Genomic DNA, 25,299 nt, shown 5'->3' with positions numbered 1-25,299 from the left:
TACATTTGAGTCGTTACCATAAACGACAGTCAGCTGTGGTGGCACAGGCCTGTAATCCCAGCACTTGGGAGGTAGAGGCAGGAGGATCACGAGTTCAGGACAAGTTTGAGACTAGCTGGGCCTACACGAGACCCTGTATCAAGAAGGAAAAGAGATGAGCCCCGAGTGAAGGTGTTTGCCAGCAAGCCTACAACCTGAGCGCAATCCCTGGACCCATATGGTGGAAGGAGAGAACCAGGAAAACACACATTTCAAGCTGGGAAGCCGGTCACAGGAGTAAGACAGGGCAGGGGCAGTTTGTGGTACCAGATTAGATAGACTTGAGTAAGGAGGGAAATTAAGACAAACTACATCATTTCCTTCCTTTGCTGGCTTATTGGAGGGGGCGTACATGCCAGAGCCTCCGTGCAGAGGTCAGAGGACAGTGTGTGAGAGCTGGTTCTCTTCTTCCACCACATGGGTCCTAGAGCTCCAACTCAGGTTGTGGTGCCACTGAGCTGCAAGTGTCCTTACCTGTGGAGCCATCTTGCCAGCTCCCTGTTATTTTTACTTGGTGTTTGTTGTTTACGCAGGAGATTTATACGACATATAAACTAATTTGAAGACACCGAATAGGGCTGCAGCCTGTCTGAGTATGAACACAACAGAGCTCATGAATGGTACCCCTGGAGCTGAACAGGACTGAGTCCCTGGAGTTCAGCATGGCGGATGTGCAGGAAAGGAACTGTCAATCAGGAGGGCGTGAGCGGTAGTGTTTCAAGACCGGCTTGCCAAGTAGGTATGTATCCAAAGCCCTGCAGGCTCAGTAGCAGTTACTCTGGCCGAGGGGGTGGGAGGGAGAAAACAGCTTTCTGGGCTTCAGGGCAGCCAGGGCAGGAGCTTGCTGGACTGACAGGACGCCGTGCTTTTTGATCCAGCATAAAAGGCTGAGAGATAAGAAGGGGAGATTTATTACAAATGGCTGGCCAAGCCAGGTATGGCAGGAGGAGCATTTGGACTTTGTCTGATCACTAAGATATCTAGCAGGTTAACCCGGCCAGAGTGTGTCCAGATTTGAATTTTAGAAAGATCACTAGTAAGACGCAGTGGCACAGGCCTTTTAACGCAAGTACTCAGGAGGCTAAGGCAACAGATGTGTCCAGCAGGGACTAGAGTGAGGGCATCAAGATCCTGTCTCAAAATGATAAAAACAGAAGAAAAATCACTGGCTGCTTGGGAGAAGCCAGCAAGGAGATGCTTATGAAAAGATAATGATGACCAACTTAAATATTTGACAGGAAATTCAGAATATCAGCTCTCAAGAGTACTTAAAAAGTCTATCTTAGTGACAGCCATGGTAGTGCATGCCTTAAGCACTCCAGAGGCAGAGGCAGGTGGATCTCTGGGAGTTGGAGGGTAGCCTCGTCTACATAGTGATTTCCAGGCCAGCTAAGACTACATAGTGAGATCCAGTCTCTAGAAATAAAATAAAATGTAGAATAAAAATATATCAGCTGGGCGGTGGTGGCACACGCCTTTAATCCTGCACTCGGGAGGCAGAGGCAGGTGGATCTCTGTGAGTTCAAGGCCAGCCTGGTCTACAGAGTGAGTTCCAGGACATCCAGGGCTACATAGAGAAACCTAGTCTCAAAAAAATCAAAACAACACGCTCGCTTCAGCAGCACATAAACTAAAATTGGAACGATACAGAGAAGATTAGCATGGCCCCTGCGCAAGGAAGACAGGCAAATTCATGAAGTGTTCCATATGTTTTTTTTAAAAAAAACCAAAAAACCAAAACAATAACAACGACAAAAAGTATATCTAATTGCAAGTCTGCTTTCAAGTAAGTTGTCTTGAGAAGATCACATGATTCCCTTTCCTCATTATAGATGGAAAACAAAAAATGCAGGAGTAACCATGACAGAGAAGAGAGAGAACCTGCCATTGGGGTATTTATTCACTAGACAGTTATCCATCAGCCACTATCTACAAGAGTCTCGTGGCACTATTCACCATGGAATTAAAGAGCAAGATACAGAGAGACAGCAGGAGACAGAGATAGCACATTCTTAAGGCTTAGAGGTATTGCTAGGTTTCTAAAATGTGCTGTCTGCTCCTGGCAACACGCTGGCTGAGGGCTGCTGGCCCTCCTGTAGGGACAGACCTGTGGAAAACATCTCAGCAGATCTGCTTGCTGGACTGTTCCATATCGCTTTTCTACTCTTGCTGACCTTTAGCTCAGCCAGGTTGGAGCCACAGATAACACCTTAAAAGAGATTTGGAATGTCTGTGTACTCAAAGGAGGGTGTCCGGGAGAGGGCGTAGACAAGAAGAGTGGGGGAGCAATGAGACCAGATGAGACATAACCAGGAAAGGAAATGTGCTAGTAATATTCAAAGAGCAGTAAGTCATTGTGGTTTAGCTACACAATAGTTCCCTCTAGCACACTGCAGAAATTGGCTTCCTATGCAACAGCTTCAAATGCCAGAAAGAGTTCACTGTAAAAAGTGCAAGGTCTATTCCAAACTGCATGACCATGGCCAAGTTGCCATTAAGGATTGTGTCTATAAAATGATGGAAGGCATTGCATTAATGGGGGAATTAAGTACTATATGCTAAAATGTTTTGCAGAGTGTAAAGTGTGAAATTGTTATTGCTCTGAATCTCACAAAGTACAGAAGTCTGAAGTCATGAAATAACATCCTATGGGCAGATTTCCCACACAACGCTTCTCTTCAAAGCTAGCCCGGGCAATCCGTGGAGCACCTTTTGACTAGGAAGATGACAGGCTCTCTTGGAAGGGGACCCCTTTGATGCTCAGCCAGACGCTGGGCAATCCATCTCTACATTCTTTTGCAGATGTTTATGTCAACTTCAGTTATTGCTTTCTTGATGACTGCTCCCTTTGCTCCCTCAATAGCTGGCTCAGCAACACCGGAAATTTAAAAAGAAATCTAAGCCAAGAAAAGCGCTGGGTGTGGTGATACATACCCAAGAATCAGTCCTAGTCTCCAGGAAGGTTGGGGCTGGAGAATCTCAAGTTTAAGGCTAACCCAGTCTACATCATGAGTTCAAGGTTAGTCCGGGAAGCTTAGGAATCTCCTACCTCAAGACAGGCAAAAGAAGCTAGCCTAAGTGTCTGTGGTAGCAGGCTTGGCTGGCATGCACAAAGCTAAGTTTAATCCCCAGTACAAAGCAGAGAAATGAGTTCAAAACAGCCATGAAATATCCTGGCCGCTCCTTGGTCAGGCTGCGGTGACCCCTAAACAGTCATCAATGCCCTGCTAGTCCACAAATGCTACTTTTTGTTGTTTGTTTGAGACAGGGTCTCTCTGTGTAACAGTCCTGGCTGTCCTGGAACTCACTCTGTAGACCAGGCTGGCCTCGAACTCACAAAGATCCGCTTGCTTCAGCTTCCTGAGTGCTGGGATCAAAGGTGTGTGCCACCACCACCACCACCACCACCACCACCACCACCACCACCACCACCAAGCCATTTCTTTCTTGGGAATGTGCCTGGCTTGCTCCCATCTCCTTTCTGTTTCCTTCCAACTTTCTGTTCCTTTGTCTCTAACCCACCATAGCAGGGCATTATGACGATCAACACAGCACTGATGGACACTAGCAAAGTGGCGCCTCTTGTTTTCATTCACTGCTACTCACTGACGTCCCTGTAACATCACCATCTCCAATGATCCTGTGAGACTTGCAAATTCTCACTTTTTACTCCAGATGTGGTGAATCAACTCTCCTCTTGGGAGGCCTGAGAACCCTGCCATACGTCTTCCAAGTGTCTCCCAGGTGTGTTGAAGCTTTAGGAGCATGGCCGGGCGGTGGTGGCGCACACCTGTAATCCCAGCACTTGGGAGGCAGAGGCAGGTGGATCTCTGTGAGTTTGAGGCCAGCCTGAGCTACAGAGCTAGTCCAGGACAGGCTCCAAAGCTACAGAGAAACCCTGTCTCGAAAAACCAGGACATTCCACAGCATATCTGTCTGTTTCAGACTCAAGAAGCAAGATGGCGTGAGTTCGAGACCAGCCTGGTCTACAGAGTGAGATCCAGGACAGGCACCAAAACAACACAGAGAAACCCTCTCTTGGAAAAATAAAAAACAAAAAACAAAAAAACAAAAAACAAAAAACAAAAAAGAAGCAGCAAGATGGCTGGGGACTGGAGAGATGGTCATCAGGTAAAGGTACCTGCTATAGAATCATGGCGTCCTGGATTCCCAGAACCCACATAAAGTGAGGAGGAGAGAGAGAACAGACTTCATAAAGTTGTTGTCGGACCACCACATGTGCCCCCGGGGCCTGCACACTCAAATACATACATATATGTAATATAAACAAACAAATGAACACATGAAAGTAAGATGGTTAGCATAGAAACACCTATTAACAGTAATATTTGAAATAAAAAAGGAAGTCAGGCTTTTCCCAGACAGAAGTCTATTTATTTAGCTCATGGGCTTGCCCAGGAACCATTGTGTTTGTTGCTCTGTAAACTGGAATGTACCCTCTCTTCTCCCAGGGTTTTGACCTCCCCACCATCGTGAAAGCCTACAATGGCCTTTATGTATGACAGTTTAGCTGGGGAGTTGGTGCAGGCTGGAGTCTTACGTAGTTTCTTCAGCCCCAGCCAGAAGCTTCTTGGCACAGAGGTCCCCCTAGAAACCCTGCTCCCCAGAAAAGCACCTTTTCCTACTTTGCACGAAGGCACTGCACCCTCTTCTGGCCTTATGAGCAACAAGCATGCACTTGGCACACAAGCATGCCTGTGGTCAAAACACAGGAGTGAAAAGAAAACATGCCAACTTAAAAATTCGTGAGGGGGTTCTAGAAAACTAAGAAGAAGGCAAGCAGAAGTTTCGCCATCTCAAAGATCCCCTGTTCCTACTTTTTCTTTCAGTGATGCTCTGTCTGCTTTCTATCCTATACTGCAGCTTGCAAGCCTCTGCTTTCCATTTGGGTCTTCCCTTTAGGCACTGAGACTACCTTACCTTCCTTTAAACACAGACAATGAAATAAAACAGTTTATCTTGGCATCTCTTGCAGTTTGGATAGGAAGTGTACCCCAAAGGCTCATGTGCTGAAGGGTTTGGTTGAGAGCTAACAGGCCTCTGGGAAGAATCGTGGGGGATCTGACCTTCTCAGTGGACAGATGGATTCATAGTTTGGTAGTGACATGGATCGTGGGGGGTGGAGCACAGAGTAGGCCCAGCTGCAGGCATTCCTTTGAAGGATAAATAATTCCCTGTCTTCTCTCTCAGCCACCGTCCTCCATCCCATGCTTCTGGCATACCAGCATGCCTCATCACAGCTTGGCCCCAAAACAATGGAACCAATCCAACGGACCGCAATCGGGAGCCGTGAGAGAATAAATCCTCCCTCACTTGAGTTGTTTTCTCCATATTTTGTCACGACTAAAGGGTGACTAATCCAGCATGTGTGGTGTGATTTCAGCTTCAAGCCCTGGCTCATCTCTGATGGACATAATCTGTGGAACAGTCTCGGGAGGGTTGAACCGCCCATTGAGTCATCTGTGGGCCCTCATCTCGAGTCATCCAAACTGAGGAACCATTACAGTGTTTTCCCGAGTGGTTCTGTGGTCAGCACCTGGACTCAGGGGGCCTGTGCTCTGAGAGCCTTCTCCTTCAGGTCTCTGATCAGGTCTGTGTCAAAGCCAGTTAGGCCAACCCTAATTCTCAGTGATCCACCAGCTCTGGTTTCACAGGTAAAGTCTGTCCTTGTCTTTAAACCTCCAACTCGACTCACAAGTGTCAGAACCTGATAGACCTTTCTAATTCTAAAGCCCATACCTCCCCCTCCCCCAGCCCCCTCCATCCCCAGGCAGCTGCCTTTCCTTTCACTCTCTCCCCAGCCATTCCCTAAACATTGTCAAGTGGATTCTCTTCTCCCTAGGGCTTTGTCTTCTAGGCCTAGTTAAAAACAGTTCACAAGGCACTGGTCTCACCTCACTTAGGTGAATTCTGGGTCTTGAAAGCAGTCAGTACTGGGAGCTGCAGAGAGCTACACCGCCACCTTGTGGCCGGCTGTTAAATAGGTCTTGTGATACCTAGGATGCTACTGGTTGGTATCCTAGCAACAGGCCCTGGAGGCGGATGGTCGTGGGCAGACTGGGACAGCTCCTTCAAACCCAGCATTTTCCCTGCCTGGGATTATCTTATCCTTACACGGTTTTTCCCCCCGTCAGAATTATTTAATTCTTTCCTTTCCCGGGGACTGAACCCACGGCCTCATCCACGCTAAGCAAGGTCACACTCGTCATCCTGGAGCAGGCCCGGCCCTTTCACTCTTTTCTCTCTGCTAAATCTCCAAGATCTCTTCTTCGTTTTTGATCTCAGCTGATAACCCAACTTATTAGTTCACTGAGAAAACAGAAGCAAAGTAAGAGAAACCCTCCATCTTCACTAAAACATCTTTTGGTTCTAACTCGACACACTCTCTCAGCTTCCTGTCAAAGAGATAAACTGTCACCTGTTCCAACTGAGTCACACCTTCCCTAGATAGCTGAGCCCCTCTTCCTCTTATCTACCCAACAATTCTGACTGGAAAATAACTCCTTTCTGGAATCAAAGCTTCTTTTTCTAATGAATATATATATATAATCTTTTTGATTTTTGAGACAGGGTTTCTCTTAGGTAGCTTTAGAGCCTGTGCTGGAACTCACTTTGCAGATCAGGCTGGCCTCAGAGATCTGCCTGCTTCTGCATCCCGAGTGCTTGGGCTAAAGGCGTGTGCCACTATCATTTGTGGGACTGGCAGGTGAGAGAGATTTGTCCTGACTGTGGGCCAGGCAGGAAAACTGTAGCTACAAATGGCACCCAACGAGTTGGTAAGAGTTTCCACCTGAAACCTGAGAAAAGATTCTAAAACAGAGCTAAAAACAGCTTCCTAATTGTCTCTCTCAAATGAGCGGCAGCTTGCCAGTTTGAGCTCCTTGTGGGTTCCTGGCGTGCACACTCCACCTGCAGTATGGCGGGAATGAGGCCTCTGCAAGTGGCACATTAAGCTGCGTGGTGGATTTAGCCTTTGCTAGTAGAAAACAAAAAAAGAGGTTTCTGGGCTACACACTGCTTGGATAAAAGCATAGACCCACCACAGCTCCCAGAGCTGGCGGTAAACTGCCATGTTGGAAGCTGAGGTGGGTGGAGCCAGCAGCCATAGCGCCGTTTCAGTCTTACAAATGCTGCAGTTTAAAACAATATTCACAATAAGACAGATTCAGATGTAATAGTTTATAATGTGTGTAAAATATACGTAGGCTTGAAAGAGACAAAAAAGGTGATATATACAGTTATATAAACAAATACATAGTTTTAAAAAATAAAGTCTTTAAAGAGACAGTAAAATTAATATAAAAAATAAGCCACGTAAAGATGAATCTGGATTGTGTTGTCTTTGGGATTTTTAACTGCAGAAAAACATTTGATCGTAAAAGATGTTGAGTTAAACCAATATGTATATTTTAAAGATACCTTGACTTCAAAATTTGGATGTAAGGTTGTGTTGCTTTGGAAAGGAGACTCTGCTTTTGTTCCCACAGAAAGCCAGAGGCTATGGATTTGCTCCAGATTAAGATATATCAGGTTTGACCAGCCAAGACCCCCTGAAAGGTCTCCAATGACACCATGGCCCAGATGATCCAAATCCAGAATGGTTTGAAGGCAACTGGCTCAGACAATACAGCCTTATGGACTATTCCATAATCCTAAAATTTTCTTTGTGTCCCCATAAGATACAGCGCCCCCTCCAGCAGGAAGTAGTAAGAGAAACTATGCCCAAATTCCCAAATTATATGTAATTTTACTTTGTTAAGGTTAAAACCTTCCTTTTTGAAAAAAAAAGGGGGGGGGGAAGTGCTGTGGATGTTCTATATGGCAAATGTGTTGCTCTGATTGCTTAGTAAATAAAACACTGATTGGCCAGTAGTCAGGCAGGAAGAAGTATAGGTGGGACAAGGAGGAGAAGAATTCTGGGAAGTGGAAGGCTGAGTCAGAGATACTACCAGCCGCCACCATGACAAGCAGCATGTGAAGAAGCCGGTAAGCCACGAGCCACGTGGCAAGGTATAGATTTATAGAAATGGGTTAATTTAAGATGTAAGAACAGTTTGCTGTAGGATGTTCTGTATGTCCTGTGGGAGCCCATTCTCGGGTTCCTCGTGGCTTTACCCAACAGGTCTGCATAGAGGATGATTAGGACCACGAGCCTGAGTGCAGGTGTCTGAGATGGTCTGCACTTGGCTGTGCTGTGGGATGGTCTGTATGGCAAATGTGTTGCTCTGATTGGTCAATAAATAAAAAACTGATTGGCCCTGGCTAGGCAGGAAGTATAGGCGGGACTAACAGAGAGGAGAAAAGCAAGAACAGGAAGGCAGAAGGAGTCACTACTAGCCGCCACCCTGACAAGCAGCATGAAAAGATCCTGGTAAGCCACGAGCCGCGTGGCAGGGTATAGATTTATGGAAATGGATTAATTTAAGCTATAAGAACAGTTAGCAAGAAGCCTGCCACGGCCATACATTTTGTAACCAATATAAATCTCTGTGTTTACTTGGTTGGGTCTGAGCGGCTGTGGGACTGGCAGGTGAGAGAGATTTGTCCTGACTGTGGGCAAGGCAGGAAAACTCTAGCTACAATCATTGGGCTTATGAATCCGTATTCTAAGACCTTTTAAGACTGACTTGTCTGAGGGCCGTAGAATTCAGAAATATTGTGTGGCAGTGAAAAGCTGGGGGTCTTACAGCCTGTAAGATCAAGTGGGGTGCTGAGTGCTAAGACGCATTAAAGAATCTCTACTGTGCACAGTTCCTTCATGAGAATCAAGGCAGGAATTCTTCTCTTGCTCCCCTCCCTCCAGACAGACCCTGTCTCTGTTCTTCTTTGTCTAATTATTTTTGCAGTGCCAAGCATGGATCCTGAGCTCCACAAATGCTGGACAAGTGCTCCGCCATTGAGGCTTTGAAGCAAAATGGCTCCATTCCTTCAGTCATCCTCTGTTGTTATACCTCTCCCAAGATCACCAAAAAGCTCCACCTTAAATCCAGTAACGACCACCTCTCTGTTCTTTTTCAGCCACCAATAAGTCTCGCTGCTTAGTTGTATTTTGTTTGGTTTTAAGATAGGGTCTGAAGTAGCCCAGGCTGGCCTCAAACTTGCCGTGTAGCTGAGGATGACTTTGATCTCTCTGCTTCCACCTTCCCAGTGCTGGATAGCTGGTGTGTGCACCACCCTCTGTTACGTGGTGCTGGGGATCTCTCATTTGGGCCTCACCTCTGGGCTGTAGATCTATTTTTCACCTAGAGTTCTATCAGGAGTCAGACCGGAGCGCTCTGGGATCCTGACTAATTCTATTCCCTCTGGTCCTTTCTCCAGATTCCCCACTGTGAATGACCACCCCAACAGAGGAGTCAGTCCCACATCTGGATAACCTTTGCCCCCTTGTCCAGTCCATGAGCACATCCTTCCTACGGAATCTTACCACTTCCCCTAGTCCCGCCACGCCGGCTCAAGTCATCTTCTCTCTACCCTGTGGATAACTCATCTCTTTCCTTGTTTGCCTTCACATAGCCTGTTCTGCAAACAACAGCCAGAGTGATCTCTTAGAGACACAAATCCCACCTCATTTCTGCCCTCGCCAACACTCCTCCATGGACTGTCAATCATATTTGGATCAGAAACGTAGACAACATCTCGGTGGGCTGCAGGTCTACGTGATCCATTTCCCACAGCGCCTCTTGGTGCACCACACTCACCTCTTTGCCGGTGTTTGTTTAGTCTAGGGCAGTGCTTCTCAACCTGTGTGGGGGTCACTTGACCCCAAGGGTTGTATATCAGATACCCCGTATGTCAGATATTTACAATTCATAACAAACAAAACGTTTCATCTAGCAAAATTACAGTTATAAAGTAGCAGTGAGGTCGCCCCAGCACCAGGAACTGTATTACAGGGTTGCAGCGTGAGGAAGGTTGAGGATCACCGCGCTAGGGCCTTGCATGTGCCAGGCAAGCAATTCCACCACTAAGCCACATCCCTAGCCCTCCTAATGCTTCTAATTGTGACACAGGGCCTCAAATGTAACTCCAGCTCCAGGGCATCCAACGACCCTTTCTGAGGGTACCTGCATGTACGTGATTATGTATGTATATATAGACATGTGCACATACACTGTCACAGATCCTTTGAGATACAGCTCACACATCACACAAAATGCACAGTGCAGTAGTTTTTAGTATATTCGAGTGGTGCAACAACCTTTCTTTTTTTTAAACGTGTGTGTGTGTGTGTGTGTGTGTGTGTGTGTGTGTGTGTGTGTGTGTGTTCTGTGTTTGAGAGCCTCAGCACACATGTGGAGGTCAGAGGATAACTTCCTGGAATTGGTTCTTTCCTACCATGTGGGTTCTAAGCATCGGTGGCATGTGTCCTTACCCACTGAGCCATCTTGGGGTACAACCTGTATTTTCCTTTTTTTGAGACAAAGTCTCACTACATAGCCCTGGCTGGCCTGGTTGACTTCTGCGTTTGCTGTCCAGTTTCACCTGTTCTGATAGATAAGGCTTCAGTGTGTGGTAGCCATGATCATTCCTTACACAATACGTCTGAATGCTTTTGAGGCCTTAGCATTCAGAGCTGCTGAACAGTGGTAACCAAGACTATGTGGCCCACAGAGCATAATACATACACTCCCAGGATCTATACATTAGACTGTGTTGACTCAGGCTATAGTCTGAGAAGCATTTGTACCCCAGGATCTTTACACACTGTTCCTTTTGTATGCATACCACCAGATTGCCTCATAGCTGACTCCCTGACATTGTTTCGGCTCAAATTCTTCCTGAAAAGGCTTTCCCCAATCAGACCATAGTATCAGAATGAGCAAATTCCCTTCCCTCCTTCCTTCTCTCCAGTTCCTATATTGTTCTCTTGACTTATTTTCCATCTTAGAGTTTCTCATATCCTGAACTAGAATTTAAATTCTGTGAAGACAGTTCCAGGCATCAGTAGCACCTGTCACATAAACGAATGAAAAGAAAAAAAGGAGAAAGAAAAGAAAAACAAAAAAGAAAAAAAGGGAGAGGAAAGAAGAAAAAGAAAACAAAAACATAAAACAAAAAAGCTGTGTGAAAACAACTAGATAAATGAATGAATGAGTCCTTAAAAGAAATGAGTCCAGGAAACAAGAAAAAATAACAACCCTCCATGGTTTTAATAGAGGAAAGCAGCCTGAATGAAAGAACAGAACGGGGTGGGGGATGTGGCTCAGATGAAGAGTGCTTGCCCTGCAAGGACGCTGCTTGGGTTCAGTCCCATCACCACAGAAAGGGACAGGGTGTCCTCACCTGGAATCCCAGCACTGGGGAGAGTGGTCGAGGCAGAAATACCAGAAGTTCAAAGTCATCCTCAGCTATGTACAGAGCTTGAGGCCAGCCTGAGAGGCATGAGAGCTATCTCAAAACAAAACAAATCAATAAAGGAAGAACAGGGCCCACGAGGCGGCTCGTGAGGGTCAAGCACTTGCTTGCCACGGAGTATGATAACCCAAGCTCCATCCCAGGGACCCAGCGGCGGGAGGAGAAGACAGATTTCCACAAGGTGTCCTCAGACCTCCGCTAGTGTGCCATGGACATGCTCTTCCACAGACTCTTGAATAAACACAATATAATAATTTAAAAGGAACAAACAGCAGGCCTGATTTCTGTCATGATTTATGTAAATGATGCTTCTGAATAACTATTTTCACGTTATTCACCAACGCATCATTATAAGAAATTATAGAGGACTGAGAAGCAAGGATATTCAAACTTTTTTAAAAAATTATTTATTTATCTATTTTTAAAATAATTTATTTATTTTTATTATATGTGCATTAGCATTTTGCCTGCATGTATGAGGCTGTCAGATCCCCTAGAACTAGAGCTACAGACAGTTGTAAGCTGCCACGTGGGTGCTGGGAATTGAACCCAGGTCCTCTGGAAGAACTGCCAGTGCTCTTAACCACTGAGCCATATCTCCAGCCCCCAACTTTTTTATTTTTAATTTTTCTAAATTGGTATTTCTTTCTGACTAAAAATCCAACGGTGGACTACAGCTTCTTTTCCTCACTATGGATTTAACCCATTACTCTTGGTTCACCTTGAATTCTGAGTTCTTGCCCTTGATGCTGGTGTGATAATGGACACACTTTCAGCTTGGTCAAAACGGCCTTGTCAACAGTAAAACCAGGGCAAGTGCGATGGAGCATCTGGTAAAAGTGCCTGCTACTAACCTGATGACCTCCGAAAATTACCCTCTGACCTCCACATGTTCATAGGGACACATGTGCACCCCTGTCCACAAAGAGTTGTGAATAAATACAGTAAAACCACTGTTTTCAATTGCTAGTAACACCACAAACACTTTAACCTTTACTTAGCCTTTATTCCCACCAAATTTCAGAGGACGCTTTCCCTTAACTTCTGTATTACTATAAGTTCAACTGATAAATATTTCTTTGAAAATAGAACAACAAGAAGAGGGCATGGTGGCGCACAGTAGTAATCTCAGTATTGTGGAGCGAGGCAAGAGGATAGTGAGTTTGAGGTTTGTAACTCAGATTACAAAATAAGATCCTGATTCAAACGAACAAACAAATATACCAATGATGTATGTTACCTTTATGATAAGGCTGGCACAATCAGGAAGCCAAAATAGGAGAAACAGGGTAGCTTACATAGTTTCTTTTTCTTTTTGAGACTAGGTAGCATAGGCTAGCCTTGGACTTACTTTGTACCCATTGTAGCCCACAATCTTTGAAATGGAAAACAGAGTAACTCCTTGTCTTAAATAGGAAAGCTTAATTATTCAATACACACGGCGAGGGTGAGCCACGATCTGCTACAGGGCAGCTTGATGTGGAATTGGAGTGGGCAGAGCACAGAGCAGCCATGCTTTTGGTTAGTGATGAAAACAAACACATTAAAAAGGGATCTCATACTGAAAGCCAACATCCTGGCACCTCATGCCCCCACCCGCCCCCGCCCCATCTGCTCTGGTAGAAGAGGCTAATGGTCACCCACTCATCTACGAGGCACTGCCTGACCAGTTCACAAAGCACTCTCCCTCTGGCACCACCCCCAGCTTGCCGGGGAACCATGACTTAGTCATCACCGCGTGTCCTGCCAGCTCTTCTGAACCTCACTGGCACGAACAAAGCCAGTTTCTCTTGCCAGGGAAATTGATGTACTGTTTGTGCCACAAATTCCGGGCACTGATTCTTCCTCCAGCCCATGGCTTCTCAGTCTCTGTGAATAGATGTATACTGTTTTCGCCCCTCAAATCCTGTAAAGGGGCATTGTCTGCTCATCGGGGTAAATTCACCTGGGTATGTGTCCTACAGCTGTTTCTTCCAGGAGGAGAGAGGGGGTTGAAAGCTTGCCAATTGGAGGCTAAGGAAGCTCATGAAACCTACAAGTCAGGAGGGCCTCCCTGAGGTCATTTAAGCACTTGCTGGCGGGGGTTGGGGGGGGTGGGGGATGGGGGGGAATGGGGTGGTAAGCTGCCTGCAAGCTGTACAGGGAACTCCAATGACTCATCTTCCATGAATCCTCACCCATGCAGTGTGCTTTGGATGACCTAGCTGCCTCCTTTGAGTCATCTGTGGGCAGATAAGTCATTCCTTATCCATACTCCTGTTAAGTTACATCAATAAACCTCCTCCTGGTCATTAAGCTAGATCTGAGGTGGAGTCAATTCTTTGGTCTGTCATTGGTAACTTTTCTGGATGAATAGATATGAGTTCACATCTTCCGAGAAAAGTAATATATTCTGTCGTGGATAGTTGTACACTGTGTGAAGGTGTATTGCTGTGATTGGTGTGATAAAAAGCCAATAGCTAGGCAGGAGGTATAGGCAGGACTTCCAGGGAGAGAGTGGAAGGAGGCGGAGGAGGAGGAATCTGGGGGGGGGAGACAGAGACAGAGAGACAGAGACACACAACACACGAGGAGACACAGGAAGCAGGATGGGCTGTACATGACAGAACTTAGATTAATAGAAATGGGTTAATTTAAGTTATGAGCTAGTTAAAAACAAGCCTAAGCTAATGTCAAGGTTTCACAATTAACAAGTCTTCCATGTGAGCTGGTGCCCCAAAGAAAAATCCGATTACAATATTCAATAAAGATGTGGCAGATAGAAAGGACCACTATGGTCATTTCTGTAGTTTATGTACTAATCTGACTGAGCTTATTCCCTATGCAAGGACAACATGTAAATCTGTGAAGTATCCCATATTAAAAAATGTAGGGAAATAAAAGGGAGGGAGAGAGGGAGCAAAGGATAAATTGGGGGAGTGAATATCACGGAAGGACTTAAGAACAGTACATCTACATATGAAAACATAATGAATCATATTTTTACAAATAATATATGCTAATGATACAAAGGAAATCACTGTCTTAGCTTGAAAAGCATGCTAAAGGAGACAACTACTCTCCTAAGGATGACCATTGAAATGTTCAGGAGACAAAATCTGAGGCTGTTGTAGTAACGGTCTCTCCTATAGGCTAAAGCGGTAACGGGCTCCTCTGTCATCACTTATATGCCTTACATTATTATCAAGACAAGAAAAGTTCAGAGAGATGGCAAGCGCTGAGATGATCAGCAGTCTGATGCCAATGGGACATTAATCTCTGTTACTCACATTCTGTTTATTGCTCTCCATCTCTCTATCGTCGTAAGACTTGACCCTTCTTCAAATTCCTCTTCAAGGCACAGCTTCCTGTAAGTTGTAATAGGTTCATTAGTTTTTTGCTCTGTCTAATTAGGTTCCCCGAGAGCATAGCCTGCGACTTAGCCCCTGGACAACGGAGCACTATGATAGTGGGAGATGAATTTCCATACATTCTAATGGTATCTTAAATCAACTCAATTCTGGAATTCTTGTTCCACGGCCGGCGGGGGGTGGGGGTGGGGTGGTGGTGGGGGGAAGGGTTAACAGTGAAGCTCCTGGGTAGAGGAAAGATAAAGACAGTTGAGTATGGTAAAAAACCTCTAGTTTGAGCCATTACTCAGTCACCAACTAACAGTTTCCCCATCTGCAGAATGAGCAGGAAGAATGTGGACACAAATTCTGGGGGATATTTTTTTCCTTCATTTTTTAGACTTATGTTATTGTTTATGTACATGGGTGTTTGGCCTGCATGTAGGTTTGTCTACTGCATACATGCTTGATGTCCAAGGAGGTCACAAGGAGGTGTCAGATCTCCTGGAACTGGAGTTAGGGATGGTGGTGTGAGCCACTGTGTGGGTGCGGGGAACCGAACCCAGTTCCTCTGCAAGAGCAGCCAGTGCTCTTAACTACTGAGCCATCTCTCCACCTTCACAAATTCTGTGATTTCATGCAGCATGAGGTCATGTACGAGTTACAGTGTTTGGAGACCTACACCTGCAGCTCCCAGCATACTTAGAGATTCCGTTATGCTGTGGTCCAATCAATAGCCTGTGGCTGGCGACTCTCCCCTGAGAAACCCACGCTCACACTTTCAGGTTGTCTTCTTGCTCTTAACCCTGCTGCTTAAAAGCTATTTTGAAATCTCTTCAAAATGAACACAATTCTGCTTCAATAGCCTCTTCTCTTGTATAGATGCTTCTATAGTGCAGAATAGTCCTGTAGTATTCTATCACATGGATGGAATATATCATCTACCCATCCGCTTTTTGTTGTTGAACACTTGAGCTGTTTCCAGTTCTCAATTCCTCCCCCTCACCCCCAGACAGAGCTTCTTTGCGTAGCCCTGGCTATCTTGGAATTCGCTCTGTAGACCAGGTTGGCCTCGAACTCACAGAGATCTGCCTGCCTCTGCCTCCTAAGTGCTGGGAGGCATACACCACCAACTCCTGACTCAGTTTTCCATTGCTGCAAATAAAACTACGAACAACAGATTTAAACTATTTGAACTAGCTGGTGTCACCCTCCTTTAATCCCACCACGCAGAAGACAGAGTTTCAGGATGACCAGGACTACCCAGTGTGACTCTGAGAAACAACGGCAAACCATCTGAAAGCATCTGCCTCGTTTTACCTTCACTTTTGCTCAAGACCACTCCAGCGAGTCGCAGCAGTCGGGAATCACGGCCTGACTGAACCAGCTGTCCGTTTCCTCCACCACCACCCCCCCCCCCTTCCCCTGACCTGGATGGCTGGCTTTGAATGTCAGCTGAGACGCAGTAAGTGAAAATACTAGTTTGGTTGGAGACTTAGGACACGCTGTCCCTCTGACTGTCTCGCCCTCTCTGTTCCTCCTTCTCTTCCTTCCTTTGTTGAGGGTGTGTGTGTGTGTGTGTGTGTGTGTGTGTGTGTGTGTGTGTGTGTCTGGTTATGCAGCCAGTCTGGCTTCAAACTTATATACGACCTTCCTGCTTTAGCTTTCAGAGCGCTGGGACTGAAGGCATCTGTCACCACACTGGTGACTCTAGCTTTCTTACATCTTTTTTTTTTTTTTTTTTTTTTTTTTTTGAGACAGGGTTTCTCTGTGTAGCTTTGCGCCTTTCCTGGAACTCACTTGGTTGCCCAGGCTGGCCTCGAACTCACAGAGATCCGCCTGGCTCTGCCTCCCGAGTGCTGGCATTAAAGGGGTGCGCCACCACTGACGCCCCGCTCTTTCTTGCATTTTATCTTCTGCTGCCTTCCTCACAACACTCTTACATCTTACCTTCTGGGTCACTCTCATTTGGAAAAGCAAACCAAACCAAACCAAACCAAACAAAACAAAACAAAACCAAAACAAACAAACAAACAAACAAACAAAAAACCTCACACTGCTCTTGTAATTCAAAAAAATACACTTTTCTTTAAAAGTGAGGGGCCCGGACCAGCAAGATAGTTCAGTGGGTGGAGGTGCTTGCTGCCAAGCCAGACAACCTGATTTTGATCCCTGGAACCCAATAGTGGAAGGAACCAATCTGACAAGTTGTCCTTTGACTGACACATCCATGAAAACACACACACACACAGACACACACACAGACACACAGACACACACACACACACTGAATAAATGAACCCTGAAATGTGAAAAATAACCATTTCAAGGTAAGGCAGCAGGATCATAGGGGTCAAGGGCAGCCTGAGCAACGAAGTAAGATCCTGTCTCAAAACTAAATGCAAAACATCTGGGTGGGGGGTGGGGGTGTATGTAGAGCGGAGCAGGGGGATACTAGCCTAGGACGTGTTCACTCCCCAGTACTACACGTTAAAGTGATTAACTCAGAATAACTCTTCTCTCTATGTATTCAACTGGGAGAAGTTAACACCATTTCTCCCAGGGCAGTTGGCTTTTCGGACTTTCTCAAACACTTAGGGAATAGGTCACTTGATGACTGAATAACCCATAGTTTGCTGGGGAAAAGAGTTTGCCTCTGGCTTCAGACTCTTGCAGCCGTCTTTCACGGCTAACACAGTTTTCGCTCTGAAGTCCAGTTCTGCTTGGATCCACTTGAGGCTCCTCGCTCTGAGGTCTTTGTGGAATTACTCTCTAAAAGGTTCATCTCAGACAAACCACTCTCTCTACCCCGCACTTAACATACAGTCTTGTCCTGATTCCTTCACTTGATTACACTTCCCTTGAGAAGATTTACAGGTCTGATGGCAAGGGTCTGTAATTTTAGGTACTCTGGGAGCCTGATGCAGGAGGATCTAAAGTTCCAGCCTGGGCTAGAAGGGAGTTCAAGGCCACAGAGAAACTCTGTCTCAAAACTCAACAAGGCTGGTGATGTAGCTCAGCGGTGTAGCTCCTTCCAGGCATGGCCAAGGCTGTAATTTCCCTCCCCACTTACAAAGATTCCCGCTATGATCTATGCTCCCCACCTGTCCTGCCTAGGATGCTGAGTGCAGGAGGGCGGGGCGTTTGGCAGTGTGCTTAGCTGAGCCCTGGGATGCGGTAGGGTGCTCAGTGAACGCCGATGGGGGCGACCCCCAGAGCAGCCTCCACCCTCCACCCACTGCGACCTCCTCCCGCCTCTCACCCACCATCCCCGCAGCGGCCCGGCGCCGAGCTCCGCCCAATCGCCTGCGTCGCGGCCCCGCTCTGCCCCGGGCGCCGCGCCGGAGTGACAGCGCCGCTGCCACCGCCACCGCCACCGCCACCGCCGCAGCCTCCAGCCGTTAGCCCCGCGCCGTCGCCGGCTGGCTTTCCGTTCCGAAGGGTCCGTTGACGGAGGAAAACGTGCCCGGCGCCCGCTGCTCGCTGCGTCCGCCTCGCACGCTCCACCTACCGGGGAGGCAAGGGTCCCGCCGCCCGCGCCCTGCTCCTCACCTGGCCACCAACCGACCAGACCAGCCGCAGTCTGGGGTCCTCGGGAGCGACCCGAGCCTTCACGGGGTAACCGTCCTGGACCCGCCATCCTCCGCGCCGCCGTTAAGAGTGTGGTGGCATTGCTGCTTTAAGAGATACCGGTGCCCCTCGCGCCTGCACGCCCCCCCGGGACTGCGCACAGAGGTCCCAGCGAAAGGAGCACCGGGACCCTGCAAAACCAATGTGTTCGTTCGCCTCTGAAAGGAATCTGGGGGTTTGGGGCTTCGGTGTCCTAAAGGTCTGCTGCCCCGTTGGTGTGTGGTGGGCAAGAACTCAGCAGACCAGACGACTAGGTTTGGGAAGCGGAAAGCCAGACTTGCAATGACCCGGAGCCCAGAAGCAAGGGCTGTCAGGGTTTTTTTTTTTTTTTTTTTAAAAATTAAGATTGGAGTTGCACTTCTCAGAAAGGGTATTTGCAATGAACAAACTCACACTTGCAAAGGTGTGCAACTGAGGAATTCACTAGGGAACTTCAAATTAAAGCTATATAAACCAGGAAGCACGCACCAGAAGGCTGAAACACTAGAAAAGGGGTCTGGTCTGGGAGGGGGGAAAAGGAATGCCAAGCAGCAGGGGTGACTAGAACTCTCATACATTATTTTGGCTTTTTTTTTTTTTTGGACAGGGACTTTATATAGCCCAGGCTGGCCCCAAACTCGCAGTGTAGTTGAGGCCTCCTGATCGTCCTGCCCCTACGTCCTGAATTATTTGCCACCATGCCTGGCTTTGTTTGTTTGTTTGTTTTCCTTAGATTTGTTCTGTGAGCAGAGTGGTGGTGGCACACTCCTTTAATCCCAAGCATTTGGGAGGCCGAGTCAGGTGGATCTCTGTGAGTTCAAGGCCAGCCTGGTCTACACAACAAGTTCCAGGATAGCCAAGGTTACACAGAGAAACCTTGTCTCAAAAAAAATTTCTTTTTATTCTGTGTGTGTGTGTGTGTGTGTGTGGTGTGTGTGTGTGTGTGCCTGCCCCAGATGTGTGAATCAGATCCCCTGGGTCTGGAGCTGTAAGCAGTTGTGAGTTGTCTGGTCTGAGTGATGAGAACTGAACTCAGGTCCTCCAGAAGATCATCAAGCACTCTTAACAGCTGAGCCATCTTTCCAGCCCTGGTTTTGGCTTTTTCAGACAGGGTCTCACTCTGTACAGCAGACAGGCCTTGAACTAGTTGTAGTCCTCCTGCCTCAGTGCTGAATTAAAGGCTCGAACCATCATATCTAGTTCATACGTTGTTAATGGTTATATAAACAGATAAATGGTAAACAAAAAAACAAAAGCCTGCTTTGCAAAACTGGCAGTATTTATCTAAACAGAACATAGGTCTACGCTATATCAGCCAGTGATTCTGTCTCACGAATATATTCAACAAAAATTAAATATCTGCAAGCCAAAAAATAGGTGTTAGAATGTTTGTTACAAGGCCTTTGACTCTTATTTAAAATGTTTCATTATATATAGATATGTGTGTGTGTGTGTGTGTGTGTGTGTGTGTGTGTGTGTGTGTATGTGTGTGTATGTTGCAGGGTAGTGGGAATTGGTTTTCTCCTCTCACCATGTGGGTTCTGGGTATTGAAAGAAAGAATTCAGTCAAGAGACATTTTTTTTTTTCCTTTTCCCAAACAGGGTCTCTCTGTGTAGCCCTGGCTGTCCTGGAACTCACTCTGTAGACCAGGCTGGCTTCAAACTCAGAGATCCACCTGCCTCTGCCTCCTGAGTGCTGGGATTAAAGGTGTGCACCACCACCACTCCGCTACTTATTAGTTTTGAATGATTGGCCTACCTTAAGCATGTTTCTGGCCAGACTTTTCCCCTTAAATTAACCTGTTTCTCTTTATCTACATTTTGCCTCAGGGCTTATTACCTTTCTTACTTCTGTATATCTTACTTTCCCTGCTTCTCTATGTCTATCTGTCTGGTGTCTGCCTGATTTCCTGTCCGGGCTCATTCTCTCCTCCTCCTCTCATTCTTCCTTTCTCTTCTCCTTTCAAGCTTAGATTTCTCTTCCTATCCATTCTCTGTGCCTGCCAGCCCCGCCTATCCTTTCTCTGCCTAGCTATTGGCCACTCAGCTCTTTATTAGCCCAATCAGTGCTTAGGCAGGCAAGGTGAAACATAATTAAACACCCTTGCTTTGTTAAACAAAAGCAGCATAAACTAATATAACACATCTTTGCATAGTTAAAATAATATTCTACAACAGCTAGGTTTTTAAAGTTTATGCTTTAAAATTATTTTTGATTATGTGTATGTGTGTGTCTGAGTGGTGTGTGGTGTATGCTCTAACAAAGCTTGCCTGAAGATCAGAGAGACAAAGGACTAAGCCACAGCCACCTCTCACCTCACCAACTCCTCAGCCGAAAAGACTGAGCTCCTGTCTCCTCCCACCTGATATTCCTCTCTCCGCCCAGCCATATCACTTCCTGTCTCCACCTCCGTAGCGCTGAGATTAAAGGCCTGTGTCTGTGCCTCCCAAGTACTGAGAGCAAAGGCATAAGATCCCCAGTGCTGGGATTAAAGGTGTGTGTCACCCTTGTTTGATCTCTACGGCTAACTAGTGGCTGGCTTTGCCCTCTGATCTTCAGGCAAGCTTTATTTGTTAGAGCATACACAAAGTATCACCACATTTCCCTTTTTTTTTTTCTAAAATAAAAAAGAAGGTTATAACTAAGAAAAACATATACAATAAGTACAATAACTATAAACAATAATACAAGCAATAAACACATCAACAATGTCTAGTCCATTAACAACTGACAAATTCAGAGAAAAATACTCCATATCTATCCTATCTTGGTGAGTCCAAAACGTTGTACCTAATTCGCTTTCTATCCTAACTTGCATTATCAAAACTATCTTTTAATATCTCTCAACCTCATACTTTACATTTCCTTGGTAAATTTCTTTTCTGAATCTGGTAACAAGGAAAACTATAAAGTCTTCAACTCCATCAGAGTCCTGAGAAGGAAATAATATTACCTGAGGAAGCAGGAAGTGCAAGCAAGGGACTTCCAAAAAATGTGAGAAATGACAGAAACACCTGGCTGCCTAGACAGTCACCCAAGGTTCCCAACTTTGGTTCACCCAACATGGGGGCACCCATCTTCTGCCTACAGGCCTGGCATATCTGACAGACTTTTCTGTGAAGTAGGATTTTCTGAAGGGCTGTCTTATTTTGTCTTAGCAAGGTTCAGCAGCCCTTTCCTTTGTGTCCTGCTTGTCCCATTTGCACAGCATACTGCCAGCAATCGAGGCAAGGCCACTTTCTTGCCCAGTGGCTAACTTTTGCCACAAAGAAAGTAGATTCCATATGGAGTTCCTTCAGTGCCCATCATCATCTCTGAAGTAGATTGGTGCTGCTAGGAGCAGATATGTCTCATTGTCATAAAAAAAAAATGTTATTAAAACATCTTAAATGCCATATTCTGTAAATCTCTGAAGTGTTTGAAGACAACCTGTCTATCTAAAATACATTTCTGATTGACTTTGAAAACATATTTAATGTGACCACAAATTTGATTGTAATAGGTGACTACTAACCTGCATTTCCTTATTAGCCTAAATAGTTGGTAATAATAACTTTCACCGGGTGGTGGTGGAACATGCCTTTAATCCCAGAATTTGGGAGCCAGAGGCAGGTGGAGGCAGAGCGAGTTCCAAGACAGGCTCCAAAACAAACACAGAGAAACCCTGTCTTTTTATTATTACTAAAAGTGTTCTTAACTACTGAGCCATCTCTTCAGTCCCAAGCACACTCTTATTTTTTTATTTTTAAAGATTTATTTATTTATTATGTATACAGCATATATGACTGCAGGCCAGAAGAGGGAACCAAACCTCATTACAGATGGCTGTGAGCCACCATGTGGTTGCTGGGAATTGAACTCAGGACCTCTGGAAGAGCAGCCAATGCTCTTAACCTCTGAGCCATCTCTCCAGCCCCAATAATCTATCTTTTTATCCTATTTTTTTTTTATATCCTCTGTTTCTTCTCAGAGTAGATTCAATAATATACCCTTATATTCTATCATATCTATATCCCCCTTTTTCTTTTCAAAACAGAACCTTGAATCTAAAATCTTTTGTTCAGCTTTTTTTTTTTTTTTTTTTTTTTTTTTCTCCCTCAAGATAGGGTTTCTCTGTGTAGCTTTGCGCCTTTCCTGGAACTTGCTTTGGAGACCAGGCTGGCCTTGAACTCACAGAGATCTGCCTACCTCTGCCCACCCCCACACTCCCCGCCCCCAGTGCTGGGATTAAAGGCATGCGCCACCACTGCCCAGCTTGTTCAGATTTTTTTCCTGACCATTACCAATAGCAACTTGCAAATAAAACCCCCAAACAATGATAAATATCCATAACCCATAGGATGACCCCAAATCACCCACCCCACCTCTTGGGAATGTGGGCGTTGTGTTCTTAAATTTACTTCCTGCTGTCTGGGGGCAACTGCATCTTTAGGGGATCCTGAAAAGAAAAAAATGGATAACTGTCAAGTCCTGGGAGAGCTAACTGTATTATTTGTTGCCTAGTCTCTGTGTAATGGAAAAGTGCAGGACTTGTCTCAAGTCCTGACTAGAATAGTCTGTGAGGCTGGATCATCTCAGCTAGCCACCTCGAGTTTGTCCTGAGCAGTTTGTAGTCCCAAGCCATTCTTTAGGTGGTGTTTGTCAGCTCAGTGGCGTTTTCATGGTACCTGTGGAATCGTCATTGTGGGACTCATCCTCCTTTTGGAGACTTCAAAGGTCACTGTTAGGCATGGTCATGGCTCATTGCAGAAAATTTAAACATTTTAAATGTCATATACAGCAGATCTCAAAGAGGTTAAGGGATCAATATTTGTTACATTCATCCAGAGTATAAAAACTTAATTCCTAGTTACCTGATAGAGACTCAAACCTAAAATCATGTACAGGAAGTTAGATGAAGCCTTTTTCTAGAATTAGTTAGTACTCTATATGACCATTAATATGACAAAAGTTTAAAATATATGTATGTAGATGTAACCAACCGTCTTATTAAATAAGAAACACAGAACCAATGTAAAATAGAAAGCCAAGAGGTCAGAGCTCAGAGCTAAAATCTCACCCTTCCTCCTGCGGTGGTCCTAGCTCTTTGAAAGAGAGCTACTTCCTGTGTGTCTGTCTTTACATAGTCTTTCAGTTCTGCCTTCTCATTGGTTGTAAACCCAAACACGTGACTGCCTCGTCACTGCCTGTATGTACAGCCCTCCAGGTCTTAAAGGCGTATGTCTCCAATGCTGGCTGTATCCCTGAACACACAGAGATCTATGGGATTAAAGGCGTGTGCCACCACCGCCATGCTCTTTCTATAGCTCTAATAGCTCTGATCCCTGGGCAACTTTATTTATTAACATACAATTAAAATCACATTTCAGTACAAATAGAATACCACCATATATGTATATTAATCTTATAAATTTTGGTGATAATATTCATACTTTAAGAAAAGCTCTAAAGAATTAAGATAAAACCAAAGGATTATGAAATTAGAGGCAATAAAAAAATAAAATAGTCCTTACTGAGAAAGATTTTGGATTTTCTTTAACAAGATGCTGGTTTGAGAAGGAGAGAGCTGCTGTGGAATGGTCTGTATGTCAAATTGCTCTGATTGGTCAATAAATTAAACACTGAATGGCAGTGGCAGGAGGAAGTGGTGGACAGGAGAGAGGAGAATTGTGGAAGCGGGCTGAGGAGAGAGACATGCAGCTGCGCTTGACAGCAGATGTGAAGACACTGTAAGCCACAGCACGTGCAAGATATAGATTTATGAAATGGATTATTTAGCAAGAAGCCTCCACGCCATACAGTTTATGATTAAGGCTGATGATTATTTTATAAGTGATTGTGGACTCGGGCTTGGGAACTGAGAGAACCTCAGCAAGAGAGCCACACTCCAACTTTAACTGGACTGGGACTACAAAAGACCATTTTCATAATATGTCTGTGGAGAGCCCCAAAAACAAACATTTGGGAAGATTTATAAAATTTTATTCTGTTGAAGATGTAATATAGCAATAGGCCAATTTACTCTTTTCTTGGGACTTTTTTTTGTGTGTGGATGATTTATTTGTCCTTTTTCTTCACGTGTCTCATTTGTCTAGTGGTCTTCAGATTCCTTAGCTGGATTCCTTCATTCTCCTGGAAAGACAAAAATAAATCCCCACCCCAACCCGAACTTTGGGGAGGTTCTCTTTTGGCAAGTTATATCTGGTCAAATGAGAAGCACTTATTAATACTATATGTTAATTTAAATTGGATGGTCATGCTGGTTGATGAACTATCTCCTCTTCTAATTAAGAGGTCTCTCTTGTTCAAATCGAACCTTTATCAATTTTGATGGTATCCATAGGTTTTCTTCTCCCGAGGAAACAAAAGCAAAACCTCGTCCCCAATGTAACACATATCCTGGTTTCATTCTGAGGTTTAAAGTATACTGGCTGATTTAATTCTTCAGTTTTTTTCTGTTATCCAATGTCTTTCCACAGATGTGGTTCCTTGCTCATTAACATTGAGAAAATTCAAAGTTAATAAAGCAATATGAAATCTCTTTCTGGGGTTCTTTATTACCCCTTTCTGTTTAATTAGCATATCCTTTAGAGTTCAATTTGATCTTTCTATGACTGCTTGGCCTGTAGGATTATGTGGTATTCCTGTAATATGGTTTATATTGTAATAAGCAAAAACCTGTTTCATTTTACCAGAGACATATGCTGGAGCATTGTCAGTTTTAATTTGTACAGGTACACCCATAATGGCCATGACTTCTAGCAAATGTGTGATTACAGAATCAGCCTTTTCAGAACTCAAAGCAGTCGCCCATTGAAATCCTGAATAAGTTTATCAATAGTGTGTGGTGTACATATTTTAATTTTCCAAATTCTATAAAATGAAGGACATCTATCTGCCAGATTTCATTCTTTTGAGTACCCTTTGGGTTACTTCCTGCAGGTA

At 45.2% G+C, this 25,299-nt stretch overlaps 1 protein-coding gene and 1 non-coding gene across 3 annotated transcripts in view; one reads left to right on the top strand and one right to left on the bottom strand.

Annotated features, from left to right (window-relative positions):
• Nucleotides 1-18,387, bottom strand: part of Slc2a3 (solute carrier family 2 member 3) — a 68,334-nt gene extending 49,947 nt beyond the window's left edge. The window contains exons 1-2 of one of the 2 annotated variants that reach the window (XM_028857815.2): nt 18,297-18,387; nt 14,685-14,762 (exon numbers count right to left, since the gene is read on the bottom strand). In XM_028857815.2, the coding sequence (XP_028713648.1) occupies nt 14,685-14,705 (21 nt within the window). In that variant the 5' untranslated portion in view covers nt 14,706-14,762; nt 18,297-18,387. Of the gene's footprint in view, nt 1-14,684; nt 14,763-18,010; nt 18,143-18,296 lie in introns of those variants that run through there. The other variant, XM_028857816.2, reaches the window with a different exon arrangement.
• On the top strand, nt 1,650-1,752 carry LOC114683513. The gene has a single exon (XR_003733165.1). It is a non-coding gene; the product is annotated as a U6 spliceosomal RNA (small nuclear RNA).
• Nucleotides 18,388-25,299: the final 6,912 nt, after the last annotated feature.

The sequence above is a fragment of the Peromyscus leucopus genome, chromosome 3 (assembly GCF_004664715.2).
Source record: "Peromyscus leucopus breed LL Stock chromosome 3, UCI_PerLeu_2.1, whole genome shotgun sequence".
Classification (NCBI taxonomy): domain Eukaryota; kingdom Metazoa; phylum Chordata; class Mammalia; order Rodentia; family Cricetidae; genus Peromyscus; species Peromyscus leucopus.
This window is presented reverse-complemented; position numbering and strand designations above follow the sequence as displayed.